Source organism: Phasianus colchicus, chromosome 16 (genome assembly GCF_987193195.1).
Source record: "Phasianus colchicus chromosome 16, bPhaCol1.hap1.1, whole genome shotgun sequence".
NCBI classification, from domain to species: domain Eukaryota; kingdom Metazoa; phylum Chordata; class Aves; order Galliformes; family Phasianidae; genus Phasianus; species Phasianus colchicus.
In genome coordinates this window covers 3,032,453-3,052,036 of record NC_143451.1, presented here as the reverse complement: position 1 = coordinate 3,052,036, position 19,584 = coordinate 3,032,453, and the positions used below count along the sequence as shown (strand labels likewise).

The 19,584-nt window shown below is 50.5% G+C and overlaps 1 protein-coding gene across 9 annotated transcripts in view; it reads left to right on the top strand.

Annotated features, from left to right (window-relative positions):
- Positions 1–19,584, top strand: part of CAPN15 (calpain 15) — a 48,855-nt gene that overhangs the window by 6,946 nt on the left and 22,325 nt on the right. For 4 of the 9 annotated variants that reach the window (XM_090151847.1, XM_090151842.1, XM_031595371.2 and 1 more), the window contains exon 4: positions 6,596–6,915. The exons of 1 other annotated variant lie outside the window; for it this stretch is intronic. In XM_090151847.1, coding sequence (XP_090007973.1) covers positions 6,740–6,915 — 176 coding nt within the window. In that variant the 5' untranslated portion in view covers positions 6,596–6,739. Of the gene's footprint in view, positions 1–498; positions 552–1,569; positions 1,716–6,595; positions 6,916–19,584 lie in introns of all 9 variants that reach the window. 4 more of the 9 variants (XM_090151843.1, XM_090151844.1, XM_090151845.1 and 1 more) reach the window with 4 other exon arrangements.

Sequence of the window (19,584 nt, the reverse complement as noted above, 5' to 3'; positions counted from 1 at the left end):
GGTTTCTTGTTCTTGTGCCACAGCAGTGTCGTCTTGCAGATGAGAGATGACTTGCAAATTTTGTTTTTCTTCCCTGGTTCGTTGTAACTTTTACGTCCTGCAACAGCCGTGGCTCGTAGATTGTAGATTTATCCTGAGATATGTGAAAGCTGTTTTGTTTTTCTGTTGTTTCTTTCTGGGAGGTTGGTGTTGTCGAGCCTGTTTATTTCCATGTTGTGCTTTTGACTGTTCTTAGTGCAGGTGGAGCTCTGAGCTTCGCAGTTGGAGCGTCAGTGAGTACAGAGGGGCACTTTTTGCATTACTGTCACTTCTCTTTTTTTAATATTTGTCCTTGCTACTTTTGCAATCTTGCCCCTTCAGGAGGGAGAGATGTTGTCAGAAACAGCTGAATCAAGGTGAACTTGATAAAGCAAATGTATTGGAGAGCCAGTGCCTGGCTCTTACTCGTGTTTATCTCTAGCTGTGAATGTGCAATAACAACAGTTCTGTTCTGCACAGGCTGGCACAGCCTCAGACTGGAAGATCTGCTGTTTACCAATCAACACTCTGCTGTAAGTGAGAAGGGGAAGAAAACGTTTTATTGCTGCTGGGTAACCCGGTGTCTAGTTAAACCTATCCGAGGGGAAAAAATAAAGAAAAGGAAACTAAGAGCACACGTGTTACTCAAGATGCATTTTCCTGGCAACAGGCCCACGTCTGTGTTTTTCCTGTAAAGCATCCCTGCTTATGCTACTTCCAGTTGAAGCTGTGGCATATCAGTAGCAGCAAATAAAGGCTTCCTGGTTGTCACAATGCGACTGGTCTCAGCAGGCAGTCTGTCAGGGTGATTTTTCAGCCTGGCATGTTTTGTAGCTGGGGTATTCTGTGGGCTGAGGAGGATGACAGAGCTCTGCTGCCAGGATTATAAATGCACAGAGAAAAAGATTTGAAATTGGATCTGTTGGTAAAGCTTTCCCAAGACTGGATGCTGTGGCTTGTCTTGTTTTGTTTCTTCCCCTTGTCTCTCTGTCTGTGGCATTACTGTGATGTTGCTAATGAGATGAACCCTGCCAGCCCACACACCCTTCTGTTAACACTGCACTCCAAAGGCAGCCACAGTTGGCCAGTAAACTGGAAGATACGAGTTGCCCCGTTGTGCTTCACTGAAGTAATGCTAATTGACTTAATAGAGCACCCACTTGTAGAGATTTGTTTGTTTTGGTTTTTTTTTTTTTGTGCAAATCCAGGCCGCTTCTGCCGTGCCTTTGTTGCTGTTTTTCGTGCTTATTCAGATCACTCTTTAGTGATGGAGATGGGTTTGAAGTTAACCTTTATTTTGAAGAAGCCTTCCTGTCCCTTGTCTTCACCACAGCTTGTAATTAAGGTGCCTATTTCCCCTTTCAGATCTGTGTAATCCCCTCTCTCAAAGTGACCTGATAGATTTCCAGTAGCTCACTGGGTAATCTATCACTGGTTTACAGTGTGCTGTGCAAGAGAGAAGAGGAAACTTTTCAGGCTTTGACGCTAATTGCTTTGTGGCTAAGCTGGCTCTGCAATAAATCTACTTTTCCTATCAATCTTTTGCTTCAGGCTTTGGACACCTCTTCCTCTGCCTGCATACTTATGAAGAGTCAGTGCTGGGCATTGAGTGCAGCTCAGCCCAACTCAGCTGATGTGTATGAGTTTCTTCTGTGTTAAAGTTGGGCCAGAACCTGTTTCAAGGCAGTTGAAAGAAGGTAAAGATCCTCAGGCTTGCCTTTGCATGTTCATGTCTGTGGCCAGAAAGGTGTGCTGCTGTTCTGGACTTTGCTGAAGTGTAGCATGAAGTATGAGGTCCTGTTCTGCTGGACGAGGTTTCCAGGTTAAATTATCTTGTTACCTCATTAATAGCCCATCTAGAAAGCTGTGTCCAGGCACCCAATTTCATTTAATTAGATCTCCACAAGTGGATCAGCTATTTGTTTCTTGCTGCGATTAGGAAAACAGCTTATTTGCAGCTTCCAGTCCCCTGGATTTCCATCTTGGGCCAGGAATCCTGATACTGGCCTCTCTCCTCCCAGCCCTACTGCCCCGTAATGAACATTCGAGTGGGTAAACTTCTCCCTTTTCTCCATCTCCCTGCCCTCCCATTTGTGGTGCTGTGTAACACCTGGCAAAGTGTGCCTTGTGAGCCTGAGTGCTTCTTGGCCCTGGCAGGTAGAGCAGTGCCTTGAGTCACAGCACTGTGCCCCGAGTCACGCGGGAAGCTCTGTGCTCGAGCCTGGAGGCTGAAACAGCTGCCCACTGTGCTGTCCTTCCTGTTAGACCTATGCCTCAGTCTGTTCCTGGAGGGACTTTCCCACCTCTGCCTTCCGGCAACTTTGCAAGGAACTGGAACTTTCTGACAGCTTAATTTCCTGCCAAGGCTGCAGCACTTGGGCTGCCTTACAGCGCTGGCTCAGCAGGTGAGGGCAGGAAGAAAGAGCAGCAAAACTCCATTTCTTGTCACCAAGACTCCAGCTTTGTGCAAGACACTTACTTGGTCAGCATGGGGCACTTGGTTTGCTTGGCTGTTTTGCAGCATGGGTCTTGCTGGCAGCCGTGGGAGCTTTTGCTGTGCTTGAGCCATAGAGTTGGCTCTCCTTGAGTTGGGGTTTAGCATCTTGTATTTCAGTCTGGCCTGTTTCTGTCTGATGTGGATGTCTTACTGCTTGTCTGCTCTTTTCCTGCCTGGTGGGGAAAAAGAGAGCTTGTCCTCCCATCCTTCCCTGCTGTCTCTTCTTTTATCGAGGTCCTCTCAGCATGGTGAATGCAGATCGTGCTCAGCTTGGTGCCCATGCCTGGCTTTACACATGCACAGCTTTTGCCACCCTGCTCTGAGCGGCGAGGAGCTTGGCTGCTTGTCACTTGCTGTGTACACAAATGCTTGAGCTGCTTTTACTTGCTCGTTTGGTATGACACCATCAGGCCTCTGTGCTGCGTCCATCCTCAGTTACCTGTGCCTGACCTCTGACTATTTAGGTGGGGAAGGCTCAGGAACCCTTGTTTCTCTTTGCAAGGAGCAGTTTGCATGTGTGTGAAAGCAGAGAGCTTTGCTCCTGAGGGTGAGAGTAGGTCCAGCCTTTGTGATGCCCAAGGCAGGGACATGCACACAGCTGAGGGAAGAGAAGGGCTCTGTGTTGTAGCAGGAGGCTCTCATCTTCCTCTGGCACAGCTCTGAGGATGCTTTTCCTCCAGGTACATGGGGGGACGCTGTGAACAGAGCTGAATGGTGTGCAGGTTGGCTGTGTTTTCATTGCTGGGTCCTAGCAGAGAAGGCAGTAGCTCAGAGGTGACTTTATGGGGTTGAGAAACTAACGAGGTGACAAAGTCTTGGTCTTAGGTGTGGGAGGCTGAGAGCAGCGAGATGTTGGAAGACTCAGGCAGGAGCTGAGCTGTGTTACGTGAACAAATAGATAACAAAAGGAGCGTGGGGAGCATCTATCACGTACCAGGGGGCTTCTGCACACAGGACCAAGTGAGGTGAATCTGCCCTTGGCATTCTCAGGGGCTGGAGCAGCTCCAGAAGTCTTCCTGCTGCACTGCATGCCAGAGGGAAGAGCTTGGGCTCAATCCTGGGAAGATCTTGGGACAAGCTGATCCTGCAGTTTCTTAGATACATTGGAACATGTGAGCTAGGTCTTGTTTTTCTTTTATCTTTTTTGTTTGCTTGTTTATTTGCTTTCCACTTCAAAATGGAAATCTGCTTTGGAAGGGAAGGTGACTGAGGACATCTGTGTTTGGCTTTGCATGCTGTGGCAGAAGGGCTGGGACCCAACCTGCTAGCTGGTGTTGAGGCATAGAGCTCATCCTGCACCCTGGCAACCTCTCTGCTCTCCCAGCTGCAGGAGCAACCTCTGCAGGGAAGCTCTGCTGTCCTGAGCTTGTTGTCAGTGCCTGCTGCTCCTGGTATCAGTGGAAATTTGAGGAAGGGTCTGCCTCGCAAACCAGCATGCGAGTGACTTGGAAGCAGAAAGATGAAATCTATTTTAGTTTGGGAAGCAATATTTTGGGAGCAGTTAAGCAGTGTCAGTTGAAACCTGATAATTATCACAGCTGCAAGGGGTAAAAAAAAAACCAAAATCCCAACTCAGCATCTTACTAAGGTGCTTAACTGCTCATTTCCATGAATGAGTTCCACCCTTCCCGAGACACTTCAATCTATTTGCTTTGTTTCTTCCTGTCCTGATGAGGTAGGTGGAAGCAGTGCTTTATTTATTAGAAGGAAAATCCTGTTCCTTCGTGCCAAGGCAGAGGAGCTGTTGGCAGTTTGCTCCCCCCAGGTCTGCTCTGCTCAGCAGGTGCTGTGTACCTGTGTGGGGTGTCTCCTGGGCTGTCTCCCTGCCCGGTGGGAGAAGCTCCTAAAAATAAAGCTCAGTGCTTTCAGAGAGGCTTTTCTCTTTGTAGCCTTTTTTAATTGACCCCTTCCCTTGCTAGGGTGTACTTTGCATTCTCATCTTTCCATCTTGCAGACTCTTCCTTTGCTTATTGTTGGCCAAAGGCGTTTTCTGGCTCGGCGTGGCAAGCAGGTACGTGTTTTGCATTGAGCTGCAGTGATGCCTCTCCTCCTTTTTGCAAACGGGCTCCGTTCAGTGCTCCCCTCTGTGCACTGTTTGCTGGCTGCTCTCACCTGGTGCGAAGGGTAACCCTGGAGAGAAGGATTTACTGCTTTGCCCAGAGAAATCCGATTTCATGCAGCCCTCGCAGCCAAGCAGCCCACATAGACCAGACAGTCTTGGAGATCACCAGGACTTAGCAGGGTTATCCTGAACCTATTTATAGGTCCCTGCTCAGCTCCACCCACCGCAGGGTTTTACTGCAGGGTTTTAAAGCAGGATTCCCAGCTTCTCTCCTTCCTGCAGCGTGCTCTGGTCCCTGCTGCAGACCTGAGGAGGAGGAAGGGCTGAGACGTGAGCGACGCGTTGGAGCCAGCAGCGATGCCGGCAACAGGCATGTCTTGTGCCGGTTGTGGTGAGCTCAAACTGACACTTCTGCACGTAGGAGGAAGAGGCAAAGGGCTCTGCTTTTCCAGCTCAGGACTCAGAGGAGGAAGCGATCTCGATCCAGCCTGTGGGATGGCTTCGTTAGGCCGTTTGGCTTCGTGAAGGGGAGAAGGCTATTAACAAATCGAGCATCCCACCTTCTGCTTGGCACTGCCTGGAGTGAACTCTGTGTTTGGCTGTGTTTCTGCCCAACTTGCTTTTACTTTCTATTTTTTCTTGTGGGAAAAAACACAACTCCTAAGGTGAGGCAGCTTGTTCTCTTAGCAGAGTGGGAAACTGGGCTGTCTCAGTCCGAGTTGAGCTGATGACACTGGGAGATACTTCCCCTCATCACTGCTTTCAGCTAGCCAGAAGATCAGATTTGTTGCAAGCTCATTGCCTAAGTTGGAGGAAATGAGAGGGGAAGTGCCAGGGATCCACGTTGGCTGGACCTGCAAGAAACCAAAGCCCTGCTGTTGTGCAGGGAGCTCAGTGTGGAGATGTGTTGTCTTCAGCCTGTCTGATGCACAGCAATTAGGCAGACCAATTACAGCGAGGTAATCAAGGTAGGGAAAATCGCGTTCTTGAGCTTTTATTTTTACCAGTTCTATTTCCTCAGCTCAGGCTTTGCAGGTTACAGAGAAGGCACCATGACAAAGTAGCTAATGTTCTTCAGTTAATGGCCTTATGCAGGCACGTTTCAGTATTAAGCTTGTAGCAAAACTGCACCTGCTCCTTGAGCTGCTGCATTTGAGAGGCTGTTATCTATCAAGGCCTTTCTTGGTCCCTTAGAACAGCCCCGGGATTGAAAAGCTGTATTTTAGGAATCTTTGTTTCAGCCTTTTTGCTGTGCAAAGTAGATTCTTCGCAAAGGTCTTTCTACAGTTCATTCATCTCTGTAAATCCTGGTGGGTAATTGAATAAGCTCAGCTGTGCTAATTTTTTCTTCTTCCTCCTTTCTTCTTTTCTCTCTGTTAAATGTTCCCTTGATCCGTTCCTTCTGACACGCATCCAGACTGCCATGCCTCCCTCCTTTAAGGAGACATATATGTTTAAACTTCTTTGAATGTCAGAGGACAAGAAATGTTTTTGGGTTTTAACTGTGAGATTCTAAGAAGCATGAAAGAAGGTGAAAAGGAAGAACATTCAAAGCCCCAAACCCACTTCTTTGGATAGGGGGAATGCTCAGAATCTGCTAAAAATTGGCTTGAGCTGAAAGAGGGTATTTCATTGCCCTGTGTGAGATGCTCACAGAAAACGTACTTGTGCAGACAGCCAGTCAGCCCGTATGCAGCGTCACTGCAGTGTTAGTGGGAAGCAGGAAAAGAGGGATATTTAGTTTTACGTACATACATCCTCCCTGCAGCCAAACCTGAGCCTGGAAACTCCTGGTGCTTCCCTGGGGAGGTTCTCTTCTGCAGCCCTGCACTCCACATCTCCAGGCAGCAAAAGCAGGCTTCGGTGACACGGCCCTGGTCAGAGCATGCACTAACAGGCTTCTAAGACAGGAGGGGTGTTGCTGAAATCATACCTTATCTTTCTCTCTTTTTCCTTTTTTTTTTTTCCTTTTTTTTTTTTTTTCCCCTTTTCTCTTTGTTTTTTCAACTCTTGATCAGCACCGACCTTCCTTTCTGCAGTGAGTCGGGAACCTTACAGCAGCCCATGCCGCAGCGCCTCGCCTGTCCCACCCGAACTGCCTGTGCCACTGCCTTGGACCTAACCTAGGATAAAGCTCTGCGTGGCCTGGGTAGGGGGGAACCATGGGGAGCTCTGCCTCGTCGCTGGCCGCAGAGACGGAGTCGGACCATGGCTTCACTAGCCCACCCTACCCAGGGCACCCAGCTGTGGGCTGGTATAGGAGTAGTCACGGTGGTCCTGTTTGGGAAAGTGACCTTATAACGCGGCAGCAACAGAATTTACACCATCGGCTGCGAAGGTAAGGAGAAGGGGAAGGAGCCTGCTTGTCTGCTTACCTCTCAGCTTCAGCCCAGGGCAGTGCAGTGGGGATGAGTCGCTTTGCGTCCTGCTGAGTGTCGGCTCTCATCCAGAGGCTCAGTTCTAGTCCTTGTGAAACTCAGAGCCGAATTTCCACGGATAGGAGAGTGCCAAACCTCATCTTACTTACCGGGCTGCCAGTGTTTCCTGCAGAATAACTGCGGGACTCATCCCACCTCTTCCTCACTCACCCCAGTGGTGAAGGTGTCTACCTGGGAATGGGATCTCCGTTCCTTTAACAAGCTTGCCACCTTCTTGCGGCTCCCTTTTCACCTCCCAACTAACTGTAACTGTCAAAGATGAAGCATTATGACTCCAGGTTGAGTGGGAGAAGTAGCGAGGGTCTTTGAACTTTAAAAGAGCAAGAGATGCTGTTTTCATGAAAGTGCAGTGAAATGCTCTGAATACCGGATTGCAGGGAACAAAACACACCAAAACAGAATGACTCTGAAAAAGAGCTCTGTGTTCCCTGCTCTCGCTTTCTGTCCCTCCTTGATAAAATCAGCATCTCAAGATGTGCCTCTGAGTCATTTGGCTGTGCTCATTCCCCATCAGCCACCTGAGAGTGAGGAATATTTCCTCCTGTTGGAGGGCTGTGTGCTGCGTTCAGGCTCTGCTAGGCTGAGAGGTATGCTGAAAGCAGCTAAAAATCCCCAGCCCGGGGGCTTGACTACAGAGACTGCCGTGTTTAATGCTAACACTCTCTGAGCCTTTGCCTGAAGCCTGCTTTCTGTAGATGCCAGCCTGGTTGGGTGTCTGTACTTGCTTTGGAGCCACTAGTATTTTAGGAATAGCTGCTTGCTTCTGAGTGTCCCTGAGCTGTTGTGGCTTTCCACTGGAGGCGTTTGCTGTGATGGTCACGTCCTATCTGTGGTGTAGTCCTTGTTTTTGTTGCTGCTGCCACTCCCAGCAAGTTCACTTCCCAGTGTCTGGTGTACGACTCGGGGAGACCCCAAGGCACGCAGTGTCGTCATGCTCTGCTCCTTTGTAGGCCCTGCCTTGGGTTTCTTTGTTGGGTTTATGAAGGCATGGAAGCAATTAGTTGTTGTCTTTGCTCTCGGTCACGTGTCTGAGTTCTAGCAATGCCTAAGATGCTTTTAAAGGCTGTTTTGTGCAGTTCCCCACCACCACTGCTGTGTGTCCCAACCTGCAGGGCTGACCGTCCTTCAGGGATCCTGCAAACACAGTTGGGCCCTTCCTGCAGGATGACTCCCTCCAAGCTGCTGCTTTCTCCTCCCTTCCCCAGATGAGTTGGGGAAAGTGTGGGAATACCAGACTGCCCTGGTACTCCTTGCACGGCCAGCACTGCCATTCGGGAGCAGGCAGTGCAAATGGGTGCTCGGTGCTGCAGGGTGATGTTTGTGTGATGTTTGTGCAGCCCGGTTTGTGCTGGCTGTGCCTGCTGCTCCCCGTTCTGAGCCTGCAGCCTGCTGGAGAAATTACATGAAATCCTAATGTGTAGAAGTACATTTCCTGCACAGCCAGCCTCCGCAGCGGGGCGGATGCTGGGGCAAGCACAGGAACTTCTGCTCTTTGTGCAGATAAAGGCAGTGTCCTGTTAGGAGCAGTTTGGTGAGAATTATGCTTTTCCTCTGCTGAAAGAGAGAGCTCATCCCGGCTGAGTGCTGCGTGGTTCCTGGAGACAGGAAAATAGCTGGCCATGATTCACCAAGCAGCCTCTGCGTGGGAAGGACTTGCTTTAGGCGGTGATTATGGAAGCGGGTTCAAAAGACGTGCTGAGATCAGCCGGGCTGCCAGGCATCAAAGTCCCCACGGTTCCCATGGTGAGACTGGTGCAGCAACGGGGTGAAGCAGCAGCAGCTGCCTGGTTTCCAGAGAGAAACAGATTAATACACTCTTCTTTTTTTTAAAAAAAAAAGTAAATAGAAGCAGTCCAAGGATGTGGGTCCGCCTCTTCATGGCCTCATCCCTGGAGCCCAATAGTGCAGGAAGGAAGTGGAATAGTGCGGAGTCAATCTGATCCTGGCCAGGAGTTCTGGGATAGACTTTGCTTTTCCTGCTGGTTTCCTGCCCCTGCCCGTGGCCACCTTCAGAGCTCCTAATGTTTGGCTGCTGAAGGCCAGCACAGAGCCAAGCCTGCTGTGATGTATCCCATGCCTCAGGGATGCATGCACATCTTGTTAGGAAAACAGGGGTGGGAGTGCTTCACGGGTGGGCTGCTCTGGGAGGCAGACTTCCGTTTCAGTAAGGATAGAAGTGAGGGCAGAAATCAATGCTGTGTAGTGCTGGAGGTGTGCTGGAAGCTGTGGTGCCTTGAGGGCTGAGGCTGGCAGTCCACAGCTATGTCTGCTGGGGACAGCTGGACATGGGAGCAGCAAAAGGACCTTGGTGATGGAAGCAGTAGCCTTGTGACATCCAGATCTGAGTGCCTGTTCTCTTCTGAACCAAGCTGCTTAGTCTCTTTGTACGTGTTAGCATCTCATCTTTTAAACAGGAACACACCCCTGCTTTCCCCAGTGTACAGGGGGGTACAGCTACCTATGGTTAAAGTTACAAATGCATGGTAGTGAAAGGAATCTTGTTGCTAAAATCTCTGCTTGGGGCAAAGATTTTATTTTTAAATAAATCCTCGATAGCTGTGTGTATATTCCAGATGAATTCTGGCTTAGCTTCAAGTCTGCTTGGGCTCCTTCTTGCTTGCACACATGGAGGTGTTGGGGCATTCAGCTGAGCCTGAAGACTCTTCACAGCCAAGGTGAGGTGCCACCCCCTCATGGCAAGGTTCCTGACATGCCAAATCCTCCATGAAGCTGCAGGCAGCACAGTGCAGTGCCACGGGTGCTGGTGGCAGGGCCTTGCTCTGCTGATGCCGTTGAGTGCATTGAGAGCCAGGGGCTCGCAGTGCCTTCTCATGCTGCTGCTGGAAGTGGTGGTGGCAGCTCTTCACCGTGCATCCTTCCGTACCTGTAAGGTGCTAGGAAGGGATCAGGACACTGATTGCCTTTGAGATTCCATCCCATTCCCCATCCATTGTGAAGAGGGGAAGCAGGGTCCTATTCTGGTCAGGGTTTTTGATGGTTGCTTTTGCATCACTGCAGAGAGATGGGCCTTTCCCTGCTGGACCCTCTGCTCACTGTGGGCCTTTGTGGGGTCCCTGCTGGAGCTGTGCACATGTGAGCACCAGGCTGCTGGGGCTGAGAGTACCCCTGGGTTGCAGCACGGTTAAACTGTGAGGTCTGTGCAGCTGAATCTGAGTGGCTCTGACCACCACTTGGTTTGGCTGGAGCTTTCTGGATGCCTTCCCTTTTCTGGAGAATTGGCATTTTCTGGAGTTTCCTGCAGCATACTGGAAAGGTTTTCTATTTTTTCCTCTAAAAACCTTTTCAGAATGAATACCACTTGTGGAGCACCACAAAAATCATCCAAGAGATGGATGATGGACCCTTATGGTCCTGAAAGCAGGGGCTGTGCAGCACGGAGGAGGTTCCAGGCAGACCTGATGGTGGTCCTTCAGTATCTAAAGGGGGCTGTAAGAAAGAAGGGGACGGACTCTTTAGCAGAGACTGCTGTGACAGGGCAAAGGGAAACTGTTTCAGACTGCAAGAGGGGAGATTTAGATTGATGCTAATGTTGGCACTGATGCTCAGGATGTGCCTGTTCATCACGCTGGAGCAGAGCTGGTGTTGTGCAAGTGCTGCAGTGAGGTGGCTGCGTCCCTGCAGGGGAGCTGTGGCATCCAGCTGGGATGTGGTAGGGAAAACCATGCTGCAGGTTGTTGTGGATACCTCCACGTGGGAGCATTGGATTTGGAACTGTTTGCCAGTTCTCACCAAAGCACTGGCAGCTGGATTGGTGCCTTGCCCCAGAAAATGTGCAGTGCTGAGGAGCTGGCAGCACATCCTGCTGCGGCTTCCATCCCTGTCCATCCGCTTTCTGTGCTGGCTGTTCCAGCAGCCCGTTTCCTCTCATTTTAGACAATTAAGAGGCTTTGAGGCTATTTATAGCTCTGGAGCTGTAAAGAAATCAGAGGATGGCGCAGAGTAGTAGAAACTAAAGTTTTTAATATGAACCCAGATGGCCCCAGTGGTATGAGGGCAAATTTCCCTTTCTCTTCCTCTGCTGCTCCTTACCTCCAGGTCACCTTTTTCATCTCTGTTTATAACAAGCACGGGTAAAAGCCAGGGCAGGGAGGCAGAGCTTGTGCTAAAATCTTACTGAGATGCCTGAACTCCATGCCTGGAGTGTTATTGTCACACTGTGTAAGCTACAAGCAGGCCTGTCACTTAAATATGCCATTAAGAATGGGCAGCAGCACCTTTACGTGGTTTTGGGATGCTCTGTGAACAAGAGGGCTCAGCTACTGCAAAGGTAGGGTCAGGTCCTTATCCAGATGCAGGGATGTAGGGTCAGGTCTCTCTCCAGGTGCAGGGATATTGGGTCAGGTCCTTCTCCAGGTGCAAGAATTGAGTGATTTTGCTTTGGTGCTCTCAGGATGTGGCTGTGCGTGCAGGAGGTTGGTATCCATCTTTGGCTATGGCCAGATCCAGAGTCTTGTCCTCTTCCTCCCTTTCAGGAAGGGATCCTGGAGCTGCAGCCTTGCTGTGAAAGGGGACAGCCTCTTGTGCACTGTGGTCACTCGTGCTGGGAGGACCTGGGAGAACATCTGGGTGTTGTGTTTGGAGCAGGTTGTTCCCAGGTGCATATAAGCCAGGGATGAGCTGTGAGGTGGATGGCAGGGAGTGAATTTATTGTTCATTTTATAAGAGTAAAAGGAACCAAAGCAGGATTTTTTTCTAGAGCAGCCCTTCTGCCTTGCTCCTTTGACTTTTCTCTTGCTGCAGAGGCAGAAGCCTGGCCAAGTACAATCCCTTGGCCCCTGGAGAGTGTCATGCATGTAGCCTGGAGCTGTTGGAGAAGCCTCGGTCCTCCAGCAGGAGCTGATGAATGGATGTGGTGACAGCAGTTGCTCAGGAGCCTGAGTGCTGCAAGGAGGGAGCTAGTGGATGACATGAGGTATGTGGAGCAGAGTCCCTTGAAAGAGCCAGGGAGGAACCACAGGCTGTTCCACCTGATGTTGTGCAGTGTCTGTCCTGCAGGGAGATGTCCTTACCGTAGGGCTGGGCTTGGCAGAGGGGGCTGAGGGCAGGACCAACTTGCTGCCTGATTCCAGGGAGCTCCCTGCCCCTCTGAGCTGTTCAGCACTGCCAGCTGCCCTCTGTCTTCCAGGCTTGTTTTGGAGCTCATTCCTTCCTTCCAAAAGTAGCAGGCACCAGTTGCTGCTGGATTTTCCCCACTGGTAACTTAATCCAGTTTGACACCAATGGCTCTGGTCTTGGGTCTCCGACTAATGTGATTCAAAAATGGGGAGGAGAATGTGTGAAGCTGCAGTCCCCTTTAGCCAGCCTCCATCCCTGGCTGCCGGCACCGAGGTGATGCTGATCCCATCTGGGCTCGGGGCCAGTGCTGGTGTGTGCTGGGACGGGGCAGAGCATGCTGAGCAAACCCTGTGAGGCCTTTGTTTGCTCATGTGAAACTGTCTTGCTGTGTGGGACCGCCATGAATAAAAGGCACTTGTTCAAGGGACACAGAGAGGAAAGATAAGCTGTGGTTTGATGCTGTTTCAGTTTGTTAAACTGGGACTGCAAAACAAAGGACAAATCTGTCTGCTCCTGCCCAGGGGTCTGTGGCTTGCCCGAGGAGATGGCCTTTTCAGCATTTCTCCATCTCAACAGTCTGCCCTGTGCTTTCATTTGAATTGGGATCCTCTGCGTGCTCCATGATGACCCTGCCTGAGTACAGCAGGGCAGCAATACTGCAGCCAGCAGTACAGTGCATCCTGCATCATCTGTGCCTGCAGCAGCACCGAATCCCTGCGAGGGGCAGGCGCTGGAGGCCACGGAAGGGTGGTGTGAACAGCTGATCCGAAAGAACTGCTCCTGCCTTCCAGATGGTATTTATGAGGCTGAGGTAGGATGAGAAAACCGGGAGGAAACTTGATCTGAATTGTGAACGCAGCCCTTCTGGATGGCGGTGGGACGAGCAGCAGGAGGCTCAGGGCAGTGCCTGGGGTAGGGAGGAGAGTTTGGGCTGCCAAGCTGGCAGCTTGCTGGGAGCCACAGGGACCTTGCTTGCCCTTGCTCAGAGCTGCATAACACAGCTTTGTCTGCAGACGCCTGGTTTTGTGTCCCACTGCACAACGTGGGGTGGTACTGCACGCTGGAGCTTATAGGTGCAGGGAGCTGGGCTTCTGCATTTGGAGCATGGCAGGCTCACTGCAGTGCTGGAGGCTGGCTCTTGCTGGCTCTTACTGCCTTTCAAGATGCAGAGGGCAGGTCTGCACCCGCTGTCCTTCCCTAACATTTCCTGATGGCAGAGTGGGGAGAAGGAGGTGCAGGTGGTCACAAGCAGGATCTTTCATTGTCCTGAAAGCCTTGTTTTTACCTGCATTGCTTGGAAAAGTGAAACTCTGTATGTGTTCGTAGGTGATTTTTTCCTCTGGTTCCTTGATACACCAGGCGCTGGTACAGCTGGCTGTGCTGTGCTGGCACCTCCCATCACACTTGTACCTCCAACTGCAGCAAATGGATCCTCTTCACCTTTCCCTGCCAAGGAACCCAGGCTTCTTCTGCTGCCTCACCCCACAGCTGCTCTGACTGCCTGCAGAGAGGGACAAATGTGGAAACACTTGTTGCTTCTGAAATGTGAAAAAGCTTTTGCAGCAGCTGCAGGGTTGCAGTGCATGGCACGAATCTGCCTGATCACTGCTGCTGTTGTCATTTTGCCTAGCAACTTCTGTGGTCCATGTGTTGGGCACACCCTCATGTCCCACGTACCCCAGGGCATCTAGCAAATAGCAAAGCTTGGCACAATGGCTTGTTTTTCTTAGTGCTGGAATGCTGTGTCTTCCAGGCATCCTGATGTGGGAACTGCAGCCCCTGGCTCACCGTTGTGCTCACAGTGGGGATCCATCCATCCATCCATCCATCCTGTGCAAAGATGAGGGCAGGGCTGTGCCTTCTCTCTGCCCTGCGCCCATGGATGGGCACCTTCGGGTTGTCCTTGCAGACCTGAGAGACACCAGTGAGAATGTGCATGGCTTGGAGAGCTCTGGGAGCGTTAAGGAAGAGCAGGAGCCCACTGTAGTGGGAAGCACCGTGTCCCACTGTGGGGACAGGTTGCTGAGCTGTGGGCAGCAGCCCCAGTGTGGCCTTAGTAGGCACTTCTTGGTGGTGTGTGGACACGTGAAGGTTAACTGCACATCTCCAGCTGGGAGCATCCTCTAGATTCCAGCTGTCAAGGCACTAACTTAAGTATGCTTCATCTTTACGAGGCAGTAAACAGTACCATAGCCTGAATTACTGAGTCCAGAGGCCTCCTGGGGGCAGTATGAATTGTAGTGACTTCCCTGGTAATTACTGTCTGACTGCTGGAGCAGGGCATGTCTCAGACATGTTGCTGGCTCAGCGGAGGTGGCAGGAGTGGGGTGTGAGTAGGCTGTGGTGCTGCTCTGCTCCAGGCCCTTTTCACTCCCCAAAGCCCAGCCAGCACTCCTTTTAGATACCAAACAGATGCTGATAACCATTCCTTCCAAAGTTCAGGCACATGAGAAGGAGAAGCAAGTGACCTTTGTAGGCCTGCTGTACGTGGGCATTCATTTGAAGCTGCTGGTGGTGGAACTCAGGTCGTTTGCCTGTAGGTGAGTGTGCAAAGCTGGCGGTGTCCTGGAGGTGCAGGAGCTCATCTCTGACCTTGGTGGGTAGCAATGCAGTTTGTGTTCAGGCAGTGCTGGAATGAGAAGGTGGAAGTTAGGGAGGGACAGTCCTCCTCCTGCCCTCTGGAAATGACCCTTTGTGCCATTCTCTGCCATCTGTGTCAAGCCTGAGTGCAGCTGCTTGTGGAGATGGGTGGACTTCTATTAACCAGACCTTTTGTGTGCTCCCCTGTAAGGCGTGCCCAGATATTAGCATGGCAAGAAGTGAAGGCTGGAGCACAGCAGCTGGGAACTCAGGGTGAATTATTCCTTGGAAATGTGAGTGATGGAAGCAGAGAGACTGGAGCTGTGTTATTGCTCCAGTTCTCCTCCCTCCCCTTCCTTTCATTCTCTCTTCTGTTCCCCCACTCTTCTTTCCTTTTTATCTTAACAGCACAACAAATTGCAGGATAATTCTTAGCCGAGTTGATGTCCATCAGTAAATCTCTTCCATTTCCCCACACAGGAGAAAAGTTGCACAAGGAGTAAGGGCTGTGGATGAGTCCCTGGTGCGTGTGGTTTACAGTCCCATCAGCCCTTCCTGTCTCTTTCCTGCTGTGGCCCTCAGTCTGTGTAGTCTGTGGGACCTGGTGTTTTGGAAAGCAGTGTGAAATAATGCTGAATGTGGGGGAGGATGATAGGATGAACGTGTATGTTGCTGTTGTTCATCTGAAATTGTTCCCTTTTCTTAAAGACAATAGAAGACGGTCTTCATCCCAACAAACGGACCTCTTCCTCCAGATCTGGCCCATGCATGTGCTCTTCTGATGCAGAATGCATATATAATCTACAGCCTGTGCACAGTATTAAGGCACGGTATTATGGGCGCAAGATAAAAGCACAGACCATGCCTTCATCTTAGCCTCATCTTTGCTGTTCCTGAGGCTTCAAAGGCATTTTCCATGTTGGATTCTTATAACTCTGGGAAGGTGTTGAAAGCTGCAAAGATAGGTCTGCTTGAGGTCAGTAAGGCTATTTGGTACTGATGCAGAAACAAAGATGCAAAAGGGAAAAGCAAAAACTGCAGAACTGCACTGCGAAGCCGTGAGATCTGGGGGTTTGGAAGAGCTGGGATTTGTGCAGAGCAGCGCAGGGCCTGCAGTCCCTGCAGTGTCTAGGGACTGCAGGGCTCTGACTCCAGATGGTTGCCTCGTCCTTGCCCTGTTCTGTTCAGGGAGCGCAGGCTCCTCTGAGGCAGTCTGCAAACCCTCATTTGAAAAGAAATTCCTTAATTGGCTTAAAGGCGGTTGGGGAAATGAAAACAGCAAGTAGAGCTTCCTCATCATCCTGATTTCTTTTCCTCCACAGGGATTATACTTTTGGAGTGATTGTTCAGATATACCTCAAGTGCAGGTGGCTAAATGGGGAGAATCGAGTGTCTTTTGGTCTCAGGAGTCCACCCATCTTGCTGAAGCTGTCCCAGCTCCTCACAAAGAGCAGCTTCATGAGTTCAGCTTTTTGCTCCTTGCCTTGCCTTTCCCCTCCGCACTGGGAGCAGGTAGCTCTAAAATGCAGCCATGGGAATCAGTCGCATCTTTGCTTTTCTGTCTTATGGTCTCACATCTGTAGCACTGAAGCGCTCCTTCTCATTCTCTGCCTACCTGCTCAGATCCTCCTTCAAAGACCAGCCAATTCTCTGCTTCTCCAGGGTCTGTTTCAACTTCAAGCTGGAGAGAGGTGATTGAGACTGCCCTTTGAAGCTTGCTGTGCTCAGGTTTGTGAGCTCTCCCTATCCTCCTGCAGTTTCTTCTCACAGCTGGGCTGCAGGACACGCAGCTGGTTGATGGGACAGCAGTCCTTGTTGGGATCATTTTCCCCACCAGAGAGAAGTACTGCCCATGTTACTGGCTATTTCTCATCTGGGCTAACTCATCACCTGCACAGAGCCTGCTGCAACCTGTTTATACCTGAACAGGTACAAGTCTTGCCAGCACTGAAGACATCGAGTGCATTGTCAGAGAAGAGCTTGGAACTCTTGCTCCAAGCTCCTTGCTCTGAGGCTGTTCTCTGCTCCTCTGTGGCCAGGTGCTGGTGTTGGGGTACTCAGAGGTCCTGGTAGCTCACCAAGTTCCACGTTTGGATGCTTATTTTGTTCTCTTTTTCTCCACATACACCCACAAACCCTTTAATAGCTGTAATAAACCATATGCCCTTGTTATTTAAATAAAATAAATAAAGTTGGAAAAGCCTCCTAGGAGCATCTGGAACTTCACCACCTGTAGAAAATTGATAATTAAAGGAGCTGTGTATGTAGTAGTGGGGAGAAGAGCCCATAAAGACAGCGTCAGTGGAAAAAGAGGAGTGTCTGATTCAGTCTTTCATCTTCCTGTTGGCAGCACTCAGATGTGACTCCAGCTGCTTTTTATTCTGGGATACGGGCAAATGTGTGATCCCAGAGAGGCTGGGGAGAGCATGTGAGGGCTGTGCTGCCTGAAGTGGCTGTTCTGGCTTAGATAAGGCACAGACTGAGCATTGAGCAGTGGTGCAGCACGTGCCTTTATGTCTTCGCACAGTTTCATTGCCAAGCCCTGTGACTTCTGGGCTGAGAACAGTTCAGTATTCTTGGTCTGCTTGATTTCTCTGATTATTACTGTTTACAGACAGCAGGACCGACTTGATCCCAAGGTTTGGAAATCATTAAATTAACAAGTAATTTAGAGGATGGTGAATAAATGTTGCAAGGACTTAAGAAATTCATATTTGGTTTCTGGACTTGTTGTAGACTTAGTGGTTGAGCACAGTCCTTGGTCTGTCAGTGCCTTGTTCACTGTCTGGATCACAGACCCGTGCAGGAGGAGAATCCAAGGCTCCAAAGCAGGTGCAGAGCTGCACAGTTACTTACATAGAGATGTATACAGTCTTAGCTGTCTCACGTGCTGGTGGTGTTTCTTAGGTGGAGTGGTCAAAGCTGTTCCCAATCCTGACCAGAACCTCCCCAGATGCTTGATAGGAAGAAGCAATTTGTCAGCCAAGCAGATGTTGCAAGGCAGGGAGGACACAGTCATGTCTGCGTTTGCTGGAGACCAAAGGGATGCTGAACTTACACTGCTTCAGAAGGAGTTGTGCTGCTGCCTGTATTCTGAACACTTAGCATCCCAGATCCTTCTTGCTGCAGATCTTTTACAACTTGAAAGCTTTTCTTTCTTGGCCTCCTGCACTGTGGACAATCCATGGCCAACTTGTTGCTGAATGCCCCTCCGTGCACTTGTGCCCAAAGGTTCAACCATTTCTGGGATGAAGAGTGGGGATGTGACCCCTCCAGATGGGAGTATAGGGAGAGCTGTCCTGGTGTGTATCCGAGTGCAGTGGGCAGCACACTCTGTGCTTGCCATCCTCCAGGATGCTGGGTAAGTAGGCAGGTGTCTTTTGCAGCCTTGTTCTTCAGAGTTGCTGATATGCATCACTCACACAGGGAGATATATCATTTGACTGCCAGTACCCTCCCCTTGCTGCTCCAGCACGTAAGCCTCTGTGTGGTACACTGGCTTTGGTAGAAGGAGCCAACCCTGCTGCAGGCTTTCACTGTTTGTCAGAATAAATTACTTCTTCCTCCAATTGCGCAGAGGAGATGCTGGTTCATTTGACCTGAGCCTGAGCAGCACCCACGGCAGCTTCTCCCCCTGTTCTTCCTTCCTGTAAGCCTGCAAGGAGAGTAGAGCCTGCTGGCTGCAGGCTCCCCAAAACATGACTGATGCAGCAGCAGATTTTGTGCAGTGCTGCATTCATCTGCTTGCCATGAAATAGCACGGCAAGAGGAACAGAGCTGGAGAAGGTGCAGATGATCCAGGAGGGGAAAAGCTGGAGGCAGCTGTGAGGTTGGTGGGATTTACTCCTCTCTGAAACCTCTGCTCTCCATACTGGGCCAGGCAGCTCTGTTCACCCTTGGCCCTGCCTTGTACCCCCAGCATGGATTGAGATGAACATGGTTCCAATGCAGCAGGCTGCTCCAAGCTGCCTTGTTCATTTTTCCAGTGTCTGGCAGTGGGTGAATGTAAGTGCCCTTGAAAGCTGTGTCTTGATGGAAAGGGCTTGATGGAAAGAGTGAGTGGGTGCATGTACGTGTGAGCTCCCATCCTGATTTGTTTGGGACAGTGCCCTGAGCTGCTGCTCTGTGTCTTGAGATTCTCCTGTGGAATCGGTCTTCTTCTGAGGAGTTGCAAATATTGTTCCTGAGGTAGAAGAGAGAACATTCAGGTTTGTGCTCTGCCTTCAGGCTTCCTTCTGCCAAAGGAGAAGGGCTGTTCAGGTATGCTGGGAGATTGCAGTGCTCCCTGGTTAGGGGCACTGATGGCAAATGGCTCAGGAAGAACCACCGTCCTCACCTGTGCTGTTTGTAGGGTGGCAGTGATCACTGTGCCCTGATCTGACCAGAGGATGAACTCCAGGGACATCAGGAGTTGCCAGAGTACATCTTTCTTCTTCTGTGTCTTGAGAGACTTTTCCTTTCTGCAGATCAGTGCAAAGCATGCTGGCTGAGTTATTAAGCTTTCCTGAGGCATAGGGCTGGCTTAGTTTTCTGCTATGGCCTGTTAATCACCCTAAAAGGGAGGCTGACAGCTCTTGGTCCTGCCTGCAGTGCTCTGAGCGTGGCTGGTAGCTTCATGGACTGGCACGGGACGGTGATGCTGCAGAGCCTGGCAGTGAGGGCTGGCTCCCAACAAGGTTCCCTGTTTGCATGAAGGATGACGGGCATCAATTCTGCAAGGGAGCCAGGATGCTGGCTGGGTAACAGCTCCAGATCAGGAGCTGGAGGCTCGTGGCTCTGCTCCCTCCCTTTGCCAGTGCCTCACTGCACAGCTCTGAACTCCCTCCATCCCAAATGACTTGGAGCTATTGATTACTGTAGGATTTTTTAATTGCCCCTTAGAGTTATGCTGTGATATTTTTCAGGGAGAATTT